Raw genomic sequence first — 14,521 nt, 5'->3', positions numbered from 1 at the left:
TGAGCAATCCAAGGCAGTGGTTCATGGCCCTTTTTTCTTTTTTTTTATTCCCCCGTCCTCTAATAAAACAAGATAAAAGCAACATTTCAAATAAGCTAAAGATGTTGGTTTCGGTTGGAGCTGGTAAAGAGCGGCATGCAGCTGCTGAGCCCGGATTTAAACGGACTTGAACTTTGACAGCACCTCACAGCCAGTCGGAGGTGGAACTGACCTCAGCCCATTGAAGAGTTGTTTGGACTTGTCCAGGAGGTAACAGAAGTCTGTGACCGTCTTCCGTTCGCCTAGAGGGATGTCATCCTCGGTCTCAGCTCCAGTCATGACACTGACCTATCACACCTGAACACAAATGCACAAGTTTAAACCGTCGGATGAAAAGTTCCACAGAAGTGACAGCAGATACACTCAGAAACATGTTGATCCTCTCACTCTCAGCACTACAGACGCTGCTGCCTGCGGATACCCAGCAGGCTCGCAGATGCCCCACTTCAGCATGAATAGGAATAAGAAACGATGGAGAAGTGTGTCACATGGTCACCTTTTTTAGGTTGACCTGGGCTGTCCCAGATTTCACTCTTGCAGCAGCTCCCATGGATGTGCAATCAGGTCAAGGCAGCACAGTCAGGTCAGCTTGTTCAGCTGAAGCTGGGCCACTCCAGACAAACTTTACTGTTTCCCACTGTAACCAGCAGCCCGTTAAGTTTGAGGCTTTTCAAGAAATACAGTTAAAGTTCCACTGTGTGAAGAACTGCATGGCAATTATTCTGGAAAAAAAATAAAATAAACTACTTCTGAGTGAAACAAAAGTCACAACTAGATGGGGACACAAAAATGTGAGAAAATAAGAAAATTATCAACAATTGTGACTTGGAATCCCGGTAAATTAGGAGCTATGTCAAGAGCCACACAAATGTCACAATTCAGCAGTAATTTCCAATCTTGTGGCTCGATAATCAATCTATAACTACACGACAATTCACAGTTGTGAAATCCATGACCAGGGGAAGTACCTGGCAACTGAATGTGTCAGGAGATTCTTCCTTTCAGGCAAAAAGACATGCGATGAGCCCACAACAGATGGCCACCCACCCCACGGAGACACAAATCAGCCTTGGATTACTACGCCGAGGGACAGAAGACATGGAGACACTCTGAGTCCACACCAAGGCAACTTCTCTAAGATGTACAAAGACGTACATTCCAAAAAGAAATGAGCACTGCTACACGGCCTTGTGTCTTCCCTCTTCATAGTCTATTGTCCCGTCTGCCGGCTCTATTCAGAGGATTCTTTGTAAAGTAATGCTGAGGTGAACGTGAAATGATAGAATCTCCTGATAAGGCTATTATTTGTAATAAAAACGGACCGTGCTTCGAGATTTGTTCTCATAACAGTGCTGTTTTTCTTGCCCCCAGTTACATCATGTCTGCAGTTTTTCAGAGCACTTTTTGTTGTTTTTATAATTGTTTTTCTATGATTTCTGAGTTTCTAATGATCCACTCATGCACAGAAGGGGTGTCCGAAAATATGCAAGTATTTCATGGATTAATTTTTTTTTAAACGTTGCAGCACGTTTCTTGCCTTTCAGCTCAAGCGACTGTTGTCACAAACATATTACAATATCATGCAGGATATAATATCACGACAAGACTGAGTGACATTGATAAATGATGCTTCCATACTCTGTATTCACACGAGTTATAAATATGACATTTAAGTGAATTTAAAAGCAAGTAATTCACAAAATTGTGTGATTGACTAAACTTTACACAAAAAATAGGTGTTGTCATCCACGTTTATGTTTGTATTTATCACAAATCTTATTGTGATGGAAATATGAGACAAGAGAGTCTCCAGAGAAAGCTGCTGTGCAAAAAGTATCACTGTGCTCAGAATGAATTATCCTGCCCTGATCACCAGGAGACAGTCAACACATCAGTATGTGCAGTACATGTCAGCTGCAGTGAGCTTTCTGTGTGAGCAGGCCATCAGATAAACATCTCAGTGAACATACCTGGACAGTCGGCCTGCCCAATATGTGCACATTTATTGTGATATCAACATGCACAATATGCACATCGCAAAGGACTGACTGAACTGAAGGTGAACATGCGGTGTGCAATCATTTTATCTAGAAAAAATACAAATAACAGAGAAGATTTTAGCAGGAATTTAGTGCAGCAGACTTCCGTCTGATTGGACAGATATATTGAAATGGAAAACATGGATGCACAAGCATGTTTATTACACATGTTGATGACTTTTGAGACATATTGTGCAGCCATAGGCTGAACAGTAATGAATCATGTTTCCACGCACTGTTCATTCATGCTCTGCTAATTCAACATCACGGATATTAAAGGAAATATCATCTATGGCGGTTAAGTCACAAAGATTGTGTGTTTAATGGACGATGGTGTAAATTAGGGGTCAGAAAAGGAGCACTGTTGCCCAAATCTCAGACATGAACATCAGGTACAATACTGAGATTACCGGGCAGTTCTTATTGGACACAAAGGGTGAAATGATGACCCAGAGGTGGTCTCCACTCTCTGAGGTCTGGCTCCATTCATCGCGATGTGGAGCTGAATGAACCCTCCATCCTCTCCGGATGAGTCAGGGCAGCGCTGCGCCGCGTCACGGAGGACCGAGCCAGGTGAGCGGAGCGGACACAGCCAGCTAACGGAGGCGTGACCGCAGCGTCTGGGCCACTGCCCGCTCTCTTACCCGGCCGGCTAACGTCGATGAAGAGCGGGAAGCAGAGCGGAGATGTCTCCTAGAGATCCGAGCAGAAGCCACGACGAGCTGCGGCGGTGAAGCGCGACTTTCTGGGCATCGCAGTGTGTCCGAGGGGCCCCGGGCCGCGGTCCGACGAGCCGCCCTGATCCGCTGAGGGGAACCTGGCCGTCCCGTGGCCGCAGGGAGACAGGAGGAGGCAGGGTGAGGAGGAGGCAGGGTGAGGAGGAGGAGGAGGAGGAGGAGGAGGAAGAGGAGGAGGAGGAGGAAGAGGAGGAGGAGGTGGACAGCCGCTGGCTCTCTGTCACCGCTGCTGGCTAGCTACTTCCGGGTCAGCCACTTCAAAATAATAGCCCTCCAAGTTCAGACATTAAACATTATTGATAAAACTGAGCTAAATTAGGCCTCACTTCACATTTACGCATAATGTCATTTTACTCATTATGACCTTCATACCTTCATACATTTCCCGCTAATCCGGCGGGTTTCAGGTGGACATGAACTGAGTCTGTAGTGAAACCCTGCAGAGATGACGATGAGCCTCTCGCACAGCACGCCTTACAACGTCACTGCAGTGACGCCATGACGTAGTTTAGGAAACCCTGGGCAGAGATGATATAAACACACCGAGATGATGAACCAAGGGCCTATACTACGACCCGTGATAAACATACCCAGGATCTCTCGTTGTTACCTGGTTAACGTACCCAGACATGCAGGTACTGACAAGCTTTAACACAAAGCAGGTAAACAACTGGGTAGTTTAACACAGAGGTTTCCCACCTAGATCAGTGCACGAGCACATGAAAGGGGCGGGGTTTGCAGCTTCTGACCAATGGCACACATGGAAATCCTGCCGAGCAGCTGACTTTACCAGGAACGGTTATTCTCTGAAAATGAGTGCTGTCTATCATTAAAAAAGAAAAAAAATGAATTAATCACACAATTTTCCGTTAATAATCACGATTAATCAGATTTTTTACTTAAGACTGAAGCTTGTCATGCATATCTATTCATGAAAATCCATGGAATTAATGTTGACAACACATAGAAACTATATTTCAATTCAAAGATTATTTTTCTAAGGTCCTTTTAGCTATGAGTGAATACTGTTTCTCTCCAAGTTTAGCAAAATAAATGAATACATAATTTAAAATATGAAGAATTAAACCACATCCACCAGGTTAGAAAAGCAACACTGTTGTCGTCTCTAAAGTCAGAAAATTGCTGACTTGTTAATGTGTGACTTGTGAAATTATATGATATTAATTCATTGGACAAAGTAAACGGGCACGGCACTGTGATCACTTAAATTCACTTTATTGCAGCAGAAACGTTTCAGGCAGTGCTTCCTCACCTCTCTTCTTCTGTTTATATTTTCCGTCGAGTTGTTTTCAAACTGAGTTTCTCCTGTGTGAGTGCGTTTTGAGTTGTAATATTAATTCAGGTAGTTTTAAAAAGAATAACAATCAGATGTGTGTTCCATAAATTTATGTTTGTGCAGCTATATCAGACGCGACCATTAACCTCGTTATTTCTGATCAACCCTTGTGGAGCCAAATAGACGTAGTGACGTTAAGAACAGAACCATCCTTCAAAGCATCAGTGATAATGCTTCATTTTATCATGTCAAAACGATTGCTCTAAATTCTCTTTCTTTGCTCTGCTCAGCTGTGAAACAGTGCACCAATCAGGATCAAATGAGAATGGGCATTTCATTTTCCAAAAGATCTAATTGGTCAGTAGGTGGAGCTTGTATACTCACTGGGATCTTATCCAGAACATAACCTGCTCCAGAGCAGGGGCCTATACAATTTTCAGGCTTTGGCTGCGACAACAGTGTTGCTTTTAGCCCCGTGGGTGAGTTTTAATTCTTCATGCTTTTGGAAAATAACTGGTCCTCTATGGTAATGTAAGCGGCTCTGCAGTTTTTTCCTTGTGTTTGACTGGTCAGACGCTGCAAACTCTGCCCCTTTCATGTGCATAAGCACTGATCCTGAAAGAAAACTCTGGGTTAAACTACAGAGTTGTAAACCTGCCTTTTATCAGGAGTTGGTCAACCCAGGAAACCGAGATATTCTGGATATGTTTATCACGGGTTATAGTATAGGCCCCTGGTCAGACATTCACCACCGGGGTGACCCAGGATTAAACCTGAAGTTATGTCAATAAGAGAAAATCCAGAGTGGGAGTATCGGCCCAGGGGTATGCAACCTTTATGATGAAGAGCCATTTTTCTGATTTTCCGCCAGCGTGATGCGATGTCGATTTGTTTGAAATATAAGTGATCCAGTTTGCAAATGCTCTATGCACTTTGCTTTCCACCCACAGTCCAGATCATCAAGACAATGTGGGTTTATCAGTTACCACACAAAGAAGCCACGACCCAAACATCTCAGTGAATGAAGGTTTATTCAAACTACAAAACAGGTAATGATGTTAAGCAGAGCAGTTTTCTGCTACAAGGACACTGACTAATGGAGAAACTGTTCCTTTGTTATTCACCGATATTGCTTAGAAAAGCCACTCCGGTGGCATCAATCTGTCACACTGCAGTTCAGAGAAAAGGCTAAATTAAAACCGTTTAAAAACAGACTCCTGCTGGCTGTTGGATGAAAAAGTGTGTGTGCAGTTATTGCAGGGTAGTTTTAAAAAGAATAAATTAGGAAGGAAATCTAAAAAAAAAAAGAATGGAGCCAGCAATTCTGCTTTCTCTTTTCAAACAAAGTGTGACTTCATCGCCTCCTTCCAAACAGAAGGAGGCGATGAAGCTGCAGTCTGCCTCCTCCCAAATTAACTTTCTGAATGCCGGATAAGACACCGAACTCAAGGTCCTGCTTGTGTGCAGGCACCTTGCAAGGCAGCTATTACCATGCGTGTGAATGAATGAATGAATGTGGCTAATGTGTGAGGAGCAGCACGGCTGGCAGACGTCTACAAACTGTACGAAGGAAAACAAGTTTTCTTTTTTGCCTTGAAGCAGCGAAGGCAAAGAACTGGAAGATGGGCAGATTAGCAATTTGAGGCCTTCAAACATTTCAAAACTTTGAATTCCTAATTCCAGAAATAATCATGCTAAGAAGAGAAAACTAATCTTTTCAAAAGGCAACCATGAGCTCAAACTGCTACACAATATAATTCACTTTAATTCTACATGAACTTTGGCATGTACCACTCAATTTAACATTTTCATTCGCTTCAGTGAAGCACTGAAATCAAACATGTTTTCATCTCATGAATTATGAAGAAGGGTAAAAGGAGGACTTGTTCAATGGGAGAGGAAGACTTCTCTTCCCTTTGTGACGGAAATCTTGTGCCACTACAAAACACTATACAACCTGAAAGAGACGCCACTCAAGTGAATTTCTGAAAACAGGTTTGCATATAAATAAGTTCTGGGAGGCGGGCGACCAGCAGCGCTCCTCAGAGGAAGTAGGGCGTGGTTGTTCGGGGGGGTATGACGCGTTCTGAGTCGGGGACGGCGCGGAACAGTTTGGGCTCTCGTCTGTTGACGTCCTTGAAGACCATGATGGAGGCGATGTTCCCGCAGCGGTAGCAGTAGTTGGGCGCTGACCACACGGTCACCAGCTTGTCCTCGAACATGAACTTGTAGCCTTCGTGAACCAGCTGGTGAGCCCGGCAGATGAGCTTCAGGTTGTTGATGTGGACGAACTGAAAACGAAAACACCAGCGTCATTTTCATGCGTTCGATCATGTTTTGTCTTTTCCGTGGCTCCGCCCACTGCTTTCACCCGGTGAGGTTTGACCACAGCTGCAGACGTTAAACTCAGCTGAGAGGCGAAATGGCTTTGATAAACGACAGTCTGTTAGTTGAACTACATGAAACGTCACCTATTTAAACTGCAGGAGTGGTTAGCAGTGTGAGACCGTAGAGCCTCAATGACTCCACCTACCTCGTTTGTCACTTTGGAGCCGAACAACCAGCCGGCGCCTCGCGGACTGATCGCCCACGTATCCACGTCCTCCGGGTCCGACCACACCAGATCACAGAAAGCCCCCTTGTGAGGAATCTCCTGGTTGCGTTCGATGGTCCGGATTTGGTCCAATGTCTTGATGTCGGGTGAAAGGCCACCGTGGACACACAGGACCTGCTCGTCTATCAACTGAGTCCAAAATCACCACACCAGAATCAGAACGGAGCTGAACCGGTTCACACAAACAAACTGACGCAAGCATACATACGAGTGTTTTCTGGTGTGTTGTTGTGAAATAAATGAGCTGGAATGATTCTAGTGATTCCCAGGAAGACACAGTGTTTCTGACCTGGGATGTTGCGATCAACTGGAACACTACAACTTATTTCTTCCTGGAGGAAGTGAAATTCAAACGGGTGATCTGAGCTTTGAGGAAAGTGGAACACGCCGTGTGGAAAGTTCTACGAGGGCTGCAATAAATCTGTTGCTCTCACGAGCTGTCGTGTTCCAGGTAAATGTGTTGAGCAGTGTGAAAAGATCATGAAGGAACTTACAGCTGCCACAGTCAGCATATCAAAGACTTTTGTGCAGTACCGCCATGCGTTGGCGTTTCCATACTTTGTTTGACACTCATCTGTAAATGAGCAGAACTGAACTGTTAATGTGAGCAAACACAAAGGAAGCTTGCACGTTGACCGAGTACATACCATAAAAGCCATACACTTGTGTTATCTGTCTGCTTTCGTGGTTTCCTCGCAGCAGCGTGATGCGGTCAGGCCACTTAGCTTTTAAAGCAAGCAGGTGGGTAAACGTCTCCAAGCTATAATATCCCCGGTCTACGAAGTCTCCCTGCAGGAAGGAGAGGAGGCCTCAGTCGTGTTGCAGACGTGTTCAAACAGTGCATCCTAATGCGAGATCAACAGCACTGAAGCTTCTTTCAGCCTGGTTTTCTTGTCAAACGTGCTCATCTCATCAACATGTCACATATTTAAAAACATCAACATCTCACCCCGAAATAAAGCAGGAAGTAACTGTGTACCCAAATGTTTGATTTATTTTCAAGCACATCCCGGACAGAACTGATTGATCAGACCAACAGGAAGTTAGACTGACTTTCTCTGTGGGTATAATCTACTGCAACATAAAAACAGACGGACGATAGAAAAGCTCCACTCACCATGAAAATGTAGTTTGTGTCTGGAACTTGGCCTCCGGTTCTGAAGAGCTCACATAGGTCATAAAACTAGACAGAAACCATTAACAGAAGTTATTAAATCTCACCACATTTGAACAATGTACTCTATACACTTACATGTAGCTGTAGACATTCATATAGATACAAGTTCATATCCCATTTTATTCAGATAATTTGATTCCTGTCTATGTATTTAATCATTGCTTGAAGCATGTTGGTTCATTACAAGATGCATTTCATTGCCTGTGTCCAACAGTTTAATCACTTATGTGTGTGAACAGAAGTGTAGAACCCTTCACAGGTTTCATTGTTTTTCCAAGTTATCAGCCAATCATATCGATATTAACACTCCAATAATGTGTACAATTTTGTTTGGGCTCCGCTGCCAACATGAGTTCACTCTTCAATATGAACCAGCGGTTCTCAAAGTGTGGTGCGGGACTCTGCGTGGCCATTAAAGTTTAATTTGAGGTCAGGGAGATGCATTTTACCAAGGTGAGTAAGGAAGGAAATCGTGATTAAAGAAGATTAGCTATTCTAAGTAAATGTTTTAGGCCTGAATTTACTGTAATGTAAAAGAGATTCAATAAAGTTAGATTAAATAATGTCTGTTTCAGAGGCTTTTCTCCAAAGTTAAAAGGAGTAGTGCAGTTTGTTCATTGAATAAAAATAAAATGATAGAAAGAACAAACATACCTGACCATGAATATCTCCACACACAGTCACTGGAGTCGCCACTGGCTGGACGTTTGATTCTTCCAGCAACAAATCACAAACGTAGTCACACAATCTCTATAAGAGGAGAAGACGTCAAGGGTCACAGGAGACCTGATCCAACACGACATCGCTGCATCAGACCAACACATTCAGTCATCAAGTTTTAAGAGAGAAAAATCCAAAGAGATAAACCATCAAGACACAATCTTATATTCACACGCAAACTGCTGCTTGTTTAACTGGACAGAAAGTTTTCAAGGTAACAATTAGTGGGGCAGCGGTACAGGAAGCCCTCAGCTCGGTCTGAAACTCGGTTTTTGGGCCACGGTATTGGTTCGGTTTGTGCGTAAAGAGTTTTGAAGCTGCACTATAGATCTGTTGAAAAGCTTTCTCAATACGGTTGTTTTTTTCACTGGCGCTACCTTTTTGAGTCCTCGACTGTCAGAAAGCGTTACATCAGGCTGTTTACGGGGGTGATGCATGCTCATGTTGCTCCTGCTTTTACGTACTGGATCATTTGCAGACGGTGAAATTTCTGTCAACTGTTTTCTCTCCCTTGTCAGTGTTTTCAACAGCAAAGCTGAAACGATCCCAAACTAGAGAGTTGTACGAAGCCGGGACAGGAAGCGGAGGTCCGACATCGCAAAACATTTGTTTACTCAGTGCATAAAGTGTAAAATGTCTTAATGAGCCTCACCCTTTCCCCGACTTACTTCTGCAGTAGTTTGCAACAATGGTACGTGACCATACTATTGAAACTGACTACAGAAAAGACCAAGCACCCACTGAGAGACAGCAGTTTAAAAAAATAAAACAATAAATGAAACTGCGCATCTGCCGGGAATTGAATTCCGAGAGTCTCCCACGCGTCAGGTAAGAATACTACCGCTGCACTATGCGTGCATCATGTGTGACTTTCCCGAGGAACACCATGACACGGAATCGTCTCAATGCTCCTGCCATGCTCTCCATGGAGAAAAAGCTTGTTAAAAACATTTCTAACTTCAATAAGAGGGTCACTGAGAGCTTTGCTACTCAGACAGAAAGGCAGAAAGGCAATATTTCTGGACAAATAAGATCCCAGGTAGAGACAGACAGACAGCTTTGTATAAAGTCAACCTGAGCACAACACTCCAGTTGCACTTCAGAAATTTCTGAGTACTCTTTACTGGTATGACTTACTTTGTAATCTGCTCATCATTTTCTTGATTGTTCACTCAAATATTGTTAATTGTTGTAGATAGTATTTTTCATGATCTGCTATTTTAAAAATGTGTTATTATTGCAGCTCTAATCACATGAGTAACATTCAGCTTGATCATCATGTACTGTACAGTATTCATCAATTCTCATTTCTTCACATACGTAAAACTGGGTAAATTAAAATGTTATGCACACTTAACTAAAATCCATATAATTTCATGTTGTTGTATATAGTCTATATATAATATCCTGGTGGTGTGCCTCTTGAGTTGACTATTTACAACTAATGTGTCATTTCATGTGCTCAGCTGTGATGTTTGTGCAACATGAGGGCGCTTATGACTTATGACTCCAATGATATAGGACAGGAAGTAGTGGAGCTATGCATAACAGCTCATAACACACAGCCACTGTTCAGCAGATTAAAAAGGGGAAACAAACTGACTAAATCTTGAAGTATAAACATTTCCTATAATTAATCAATAGAGTTAATCATTTAAGGAGTTCATGAGGTTCCTATAAAAGGTGAAGAGTCTGACTTCAGTAATTGTGTTGTTACTTCCGCCAAGGATGTAACAAAATCATCAGCATATATTTATGTTTGTCTGTATGTCTGCGAGCAAGATTACATCAAAACTACAGTGCAGACCTTGACGAAATGTTCACCACAGATAGATATTAGGCCAGGGAAGATTCCATTACATTTTTGGGAGGTGATCCAGTTTCTGGACCAGGATTTCTTTTTATAAGCTTTTCAGGATTACAATAAAACTATGTCATAAAACACAACAGATTCTCACCACTGATCGATGTTAGGTCAGTGAAAACCCGTTTACAATTCTGAGGTGATCCAGGATTCTGGTTGAGGATTTCACTTTCTATGCTTTTAATGGTTGCTTTGAATTTCAGATAACATTGCAAATTATATATGGCTGCTGCTTCTTGATTTCTTAATTCGTGTAAATGTGAGGAAACTTTTTCAGAAATCTCTGATTGCTCTTGTTTTTTTATTTCCTTATGAGAATGATAGATGATTATAAAGATGCAAACTGGACCAAAGGAGCTTAGAATGGAGAAGTCGCTTCTGCTCTTCTCCGTGGTATCAATGGAAAGGTAAACTATCACTGTTGGTTGAGGAATAAAAATCGGGATAGACAGCAGGCTTTCCTGATATCACTGAATAACATCGTGAAATCAGAGTTGTGTTAATCCAAAGTGTAACCTCTGTTAAGAGCTGCTGGCGGCGGTGAGAAGCCACAGACGCTGCCAACACGCCGCTGCTTCCATGTTTCACACCAACATTACAAACGTTTCGGTGACAGCCAGCAGCAGCTCCATCTCTGCCTCCACTGACCTTTACAGCATTTTAAGCACCGATAACTCTTCACATGTGTCACAACCAGAGGAAAACACCAATGACACCGCAATTCTCCGCCTTTGACCAGCTAAAGTCATGTTAGCTGCGTTAGCTGAGCAAACTTGGAGCAGTCAGACCGTGAGCTTCCGCCAGCACCATTAAATCCCCATTCCCGCGCTCGAGACTCACCTTTAGGTCATTTTCAGGAAGATACTTGCAGTGTCGTGCTATTTCTACGTACTTATCAAGGTCTAAAGGCGCCATTGTGAAAGCGCTAAAAAGCAGAACGCAGCTAACTCCGTTAGCCTGCTAGCAAGTTTCTCTTCTTCTTCTTCTTCTTCTTCTTCTTCTTCTTCTTCCTCAGCACAGACCCGCCACTTCCGGTGTGCGCTTCTGGTGTGGTCCTTCAAAATAAACCTGCCCAGCAGCGATAATATTCAAACCCCCCAAAACCCACTCTAGATAGATAGATAGATAGATAGATAGATAGATAGATAGATAGATAGATAGATAGATAGATAGATAGATAGATAGATAGATAGATAGATAGATAGATAGATAGATAGATAGATCTGGACAGTAAGTCTGAATGTCTTGTTGATGAGTGAGGAGACTGGTCCTGGCAGGTCGTCTTAATGTTGAATTTCATCTGGAGGATTTAAAGCAGATGGTAAAACATAAAGAAAAATGCATATGTGTGTGTGAAGCAACATGTTGCACTTTATTTATACTTTATTTAGTTATATGAAACAACTCTAACCTTTGACCTGATGCCCATTCATCCTTTTCCGGGTTGCGGGGGTGTCAGTCTGAGCACTGTCACCCAGATCACATTTGCACCAATCAAGAACCTTTCCTGCAGGTGGTGAGCCCATGGGAAGGTGGCGCCCGGCGTGGGACATGAACCCACTACCTATGTGGGTTATGTTGAAATTGTAGTTATCTTTGGCAGTTACAATACAGATTATAATCTAATATAAGTGACACTCAGCAATCATACCTTAACTTAGCTTTGGCGGGAGCTCTGATCCTCTTTCTCCTTTTCCCCTGTAAATTAAAGACATATTCAATGTTCCATGGGTTGATCTCATATATAGACTGAGTCTTTCATGAGTTTTCATAATGATATGTTGTAGAAACAGAGCTCACTCACATAGTTCTGACTGGTGGACCACTCTGGGAATCTCTCAGCATGCAGCTGAGCTTCTCTTCTTGCCTTATCAAAATATTTGTCCTTCTGGTCTTCTGACAACGACTTCCACTGTTGACCAAGGACAACACACTGTCAGCACACACACTGATGCTCAACTAAAAGAAAGCTTGTTCATATAATACTCATCAGATTATCATTGTCACTGACTGCTGATTGGTGACATTAGACATAAGACACTCACTCTCTCTCCCAGGACTTTATTAACAGCCGCACTTCCTCCCCCGATGAGATGAGCCATGAGGATGGACCTCTGCTCCTTCAGAAACATCATGAAGACTCCCTGGTGTACGGCTTCTCTTCGTCTTGCTGGTCCTCATGCTTTCTCGTTCTATAGGAACACAAGAGAAAATCAAAGTGTGAGGGCACGTGAACAACGTCTCAAAACTGTGGAGACGGGAGATGAACACTTTAAACATGAAGGAATATATGAGAGGATGAAAATATCAATAACAAAGCTGAGTAGGTAAATGAACGTCTCATGAAAGATGCTGATCACGACGGCATTCAAGTGCATCAGCAGAAACCTGATCCATTTAATTTGAAATCCAGAGCCTATTATCAAGGAGAAACACATTCAGGACAAACCCAGCAGAAGGAAACTTACTTTGAATGTTTGACTTTAGTCATTCAAGCAGCCGCGGGAACAACATGCACAGTCTCTCCATTCCTACACAGGTGAAAAGACACAAGCTTTTCAATGGTGAGAAAGTGAAGACACGGGAACTAAAGAGCTGAATTTACATGGTTTGATTTACTCCCAGTGATTCAGCAGGCCGCAGGTTGTTGGTGACGTGTTGTGGGATTCTAATCACTGATATATTGTCCCACTGGAAACAAACAACATCAGTATCAACCTGGTTGTACAGTCTGAGTGGTTCACTATGAGCTCACTGGGTCTACAGCAGGGGGAGTCCTCATCCCTGCAGAAGAGGGGCAGTTATAGAGAGGCCACTCATACTGTGTGTTCTGCTGAGGGAGAAGTGAGTGTTACTAACTATAATAAACAAACTGTCAATGAGCAACATGGAGAGTTCAGTTTCTTACTGGGATGGCAGGAGCCTCGGGGAAGATGACGTCTGCAGGTGAGGAGCCGTTATAAACAGGCCGCTGATACTGTGTGTTCTGCTGAGGGAGACGTTAGTGTCAGTAAGCAGAATACACATCAGTCCATCAATACAAAGACAAACAGCACTCTAACATCAACGCTTGATATTTAAATAAAATCATCAGATAATGACGAGGAATGAGAAGACTAATGTGGAAATAAATTCCAGTGATGTTTTCATGTTAAACTCAAAACTGGAGAGTTGCTCATATGTATGAACTACAAGTAGAATGTTTATCACTAAATATTTAAGTGTGATGTCTCAGCTAATGTCAGCTGACTAACAAAATCCTTCAGTAGTGGATGTTCATGCTGATATATTTGAAGTAAACCTGGGACATTATATAAGTGACTCTCAGTAATTTGTTAGTTTATCATCAGGACGACTCTCTAAATGTGTTGAAGTGTGAGGACGTCTGTCCCTGCCTCTTGCTTGGGTGTCTTACTTGTCCCTGCCTCATTGTGCTGAGCTGCCTGCCAGCTGTTTGGAGCATCCACCCCGGGGCTTAACAGCTCCAGCACTGGAGGAGCTGCTCCTGGGCTCGTCCGCCCACCGTGATGTGCTGCAGGACTGTGGTTGGACAGAAGAACTGGCACAGCTCTGGATAGAGCTGGAGGGATTCTCCAGCGGACAATCAAAATCGAGGTCTTGATTCATCACGGCAGCTGACTTGGTTTGGTCGTACAATGCTGATTGAAACTCAGATGGGAGATATGTTGACCCCTGTCACACCGAGAAACAACAAGCTGAGCTTATCATAGTGGGACCAGTGTCTCGTCTTCTAAGTCATGCAAAACTCGAGACATATTTAATATATGAGCCAACGTGAAGCTCACTTCATGTCGGCTCATACGTAAGTTGCATTGCTGGAGAAGATTTTAAAAACCAACTGTTTTCTAGATAAATGTTTCATATTTTTTTTCCATATATTCTTCAGTTGTATTTATGATACCACAGAAATATCAATCAATGATGATCAAATGTGGGTTAAAAGAGCCACTTGTGACATTTTGGTGTAGTTAAGTTATATCCTGCTCAGTGTAAACCACTTCTATCAGTACTTA

At 42.9% G+C, this 14,521-nt stretch overlaps 2 protein-coding genes across 4 annotated transcripts in view; both read right to left on the bottom strand.

The window, feature by feature from the left end:
• Window positions 1-3,069, bottom strand: part of scai (suppressor of cancer cell invasion) — a 34,442-nt gene extending 31,373 nt beyond the window's left edge. Inside the window, exons 1-2 of one of the 2 annotated variants that reach the window (XM_080477383.1) lie at window positions 2,723-3,069; window positions 212-336 (exon numbers count right to left, since the gene is read on the bottom strand). In XM_080477383.1, the coding sequence (XP_080333509.1) occupies window positions 212-318 (107 nt within the window). In that variant the 5' untranslated portion in view covers window positions 319-336; window positions 2,723-3,069. The remainder of the gene's footprint in view (window positions 1-211; window positions 337-2,722) is intronic. The other variant, XM_080477384.1, reaches the window with a different exon arrangement.
• Window positions 3,070-5,125: 2,056 nt separating this feature from the next.
• LOC308118310 (serine/threonine-protein phosphatase 6 catalytic subunit-like) lies at window positions 5,126-11,525 on the bottom strand. Of its 2 annotated transcripts, XR_013935879.1 has the most exons (8): window positions 11,328-11,511; window positions 8,558-8,653; window positions 7,844-7,909; window positions 7,374-7,515; window positions 7,221-7,300; window positions 6,646-6,855; window positions 5,670-6,403; window positions 5,126-5,476 (listed from the first exon to the last, which is right to left on the bottom strand). XR_013935879.1 is itself a non-coding variant. In XM_080477662.1 (7 exons), the coding sequence occupies exons 1-7, from the start codon at window positions 11,400-11,402 to the stop codon at window positions 6,155-6,157; spliced, it is 918 nt and encodes a 305-aa protein (XP_080333788.1). In that variant the 5' UTR covers window positions 11,403-11,525; the 3' UTR covers window positions 5,126-6,154. The 2 variants fall into 2 exon arrangements, 1 of the variants encoding a protein (XP_080333788.1); XM_080477662.1 differs by having other exon boundaries at window positions 5,126-6,403; window positions 11,328-11,525.
• Between the last annotated feature and the right edge of the window lie 2,996 nt (window positions 11,526-14,521).

This window comes from Lipophrys pholis, assembly GCF_963383615.2.
Source record: "Lipophrys pholis genome assembly, chromosome: 12".
In the NCBI taxonomy this organism is placed as follows: domain Eukaryota; kingdom Metazoa; phylum Chordata; class Actinopteri; order Blenniiformes; family Blenniidae; genus Lipophrys; species Lipophrys pholis.
This window is presented reverse-complemented; position numbering and strand designations above follow the sequence as displayed.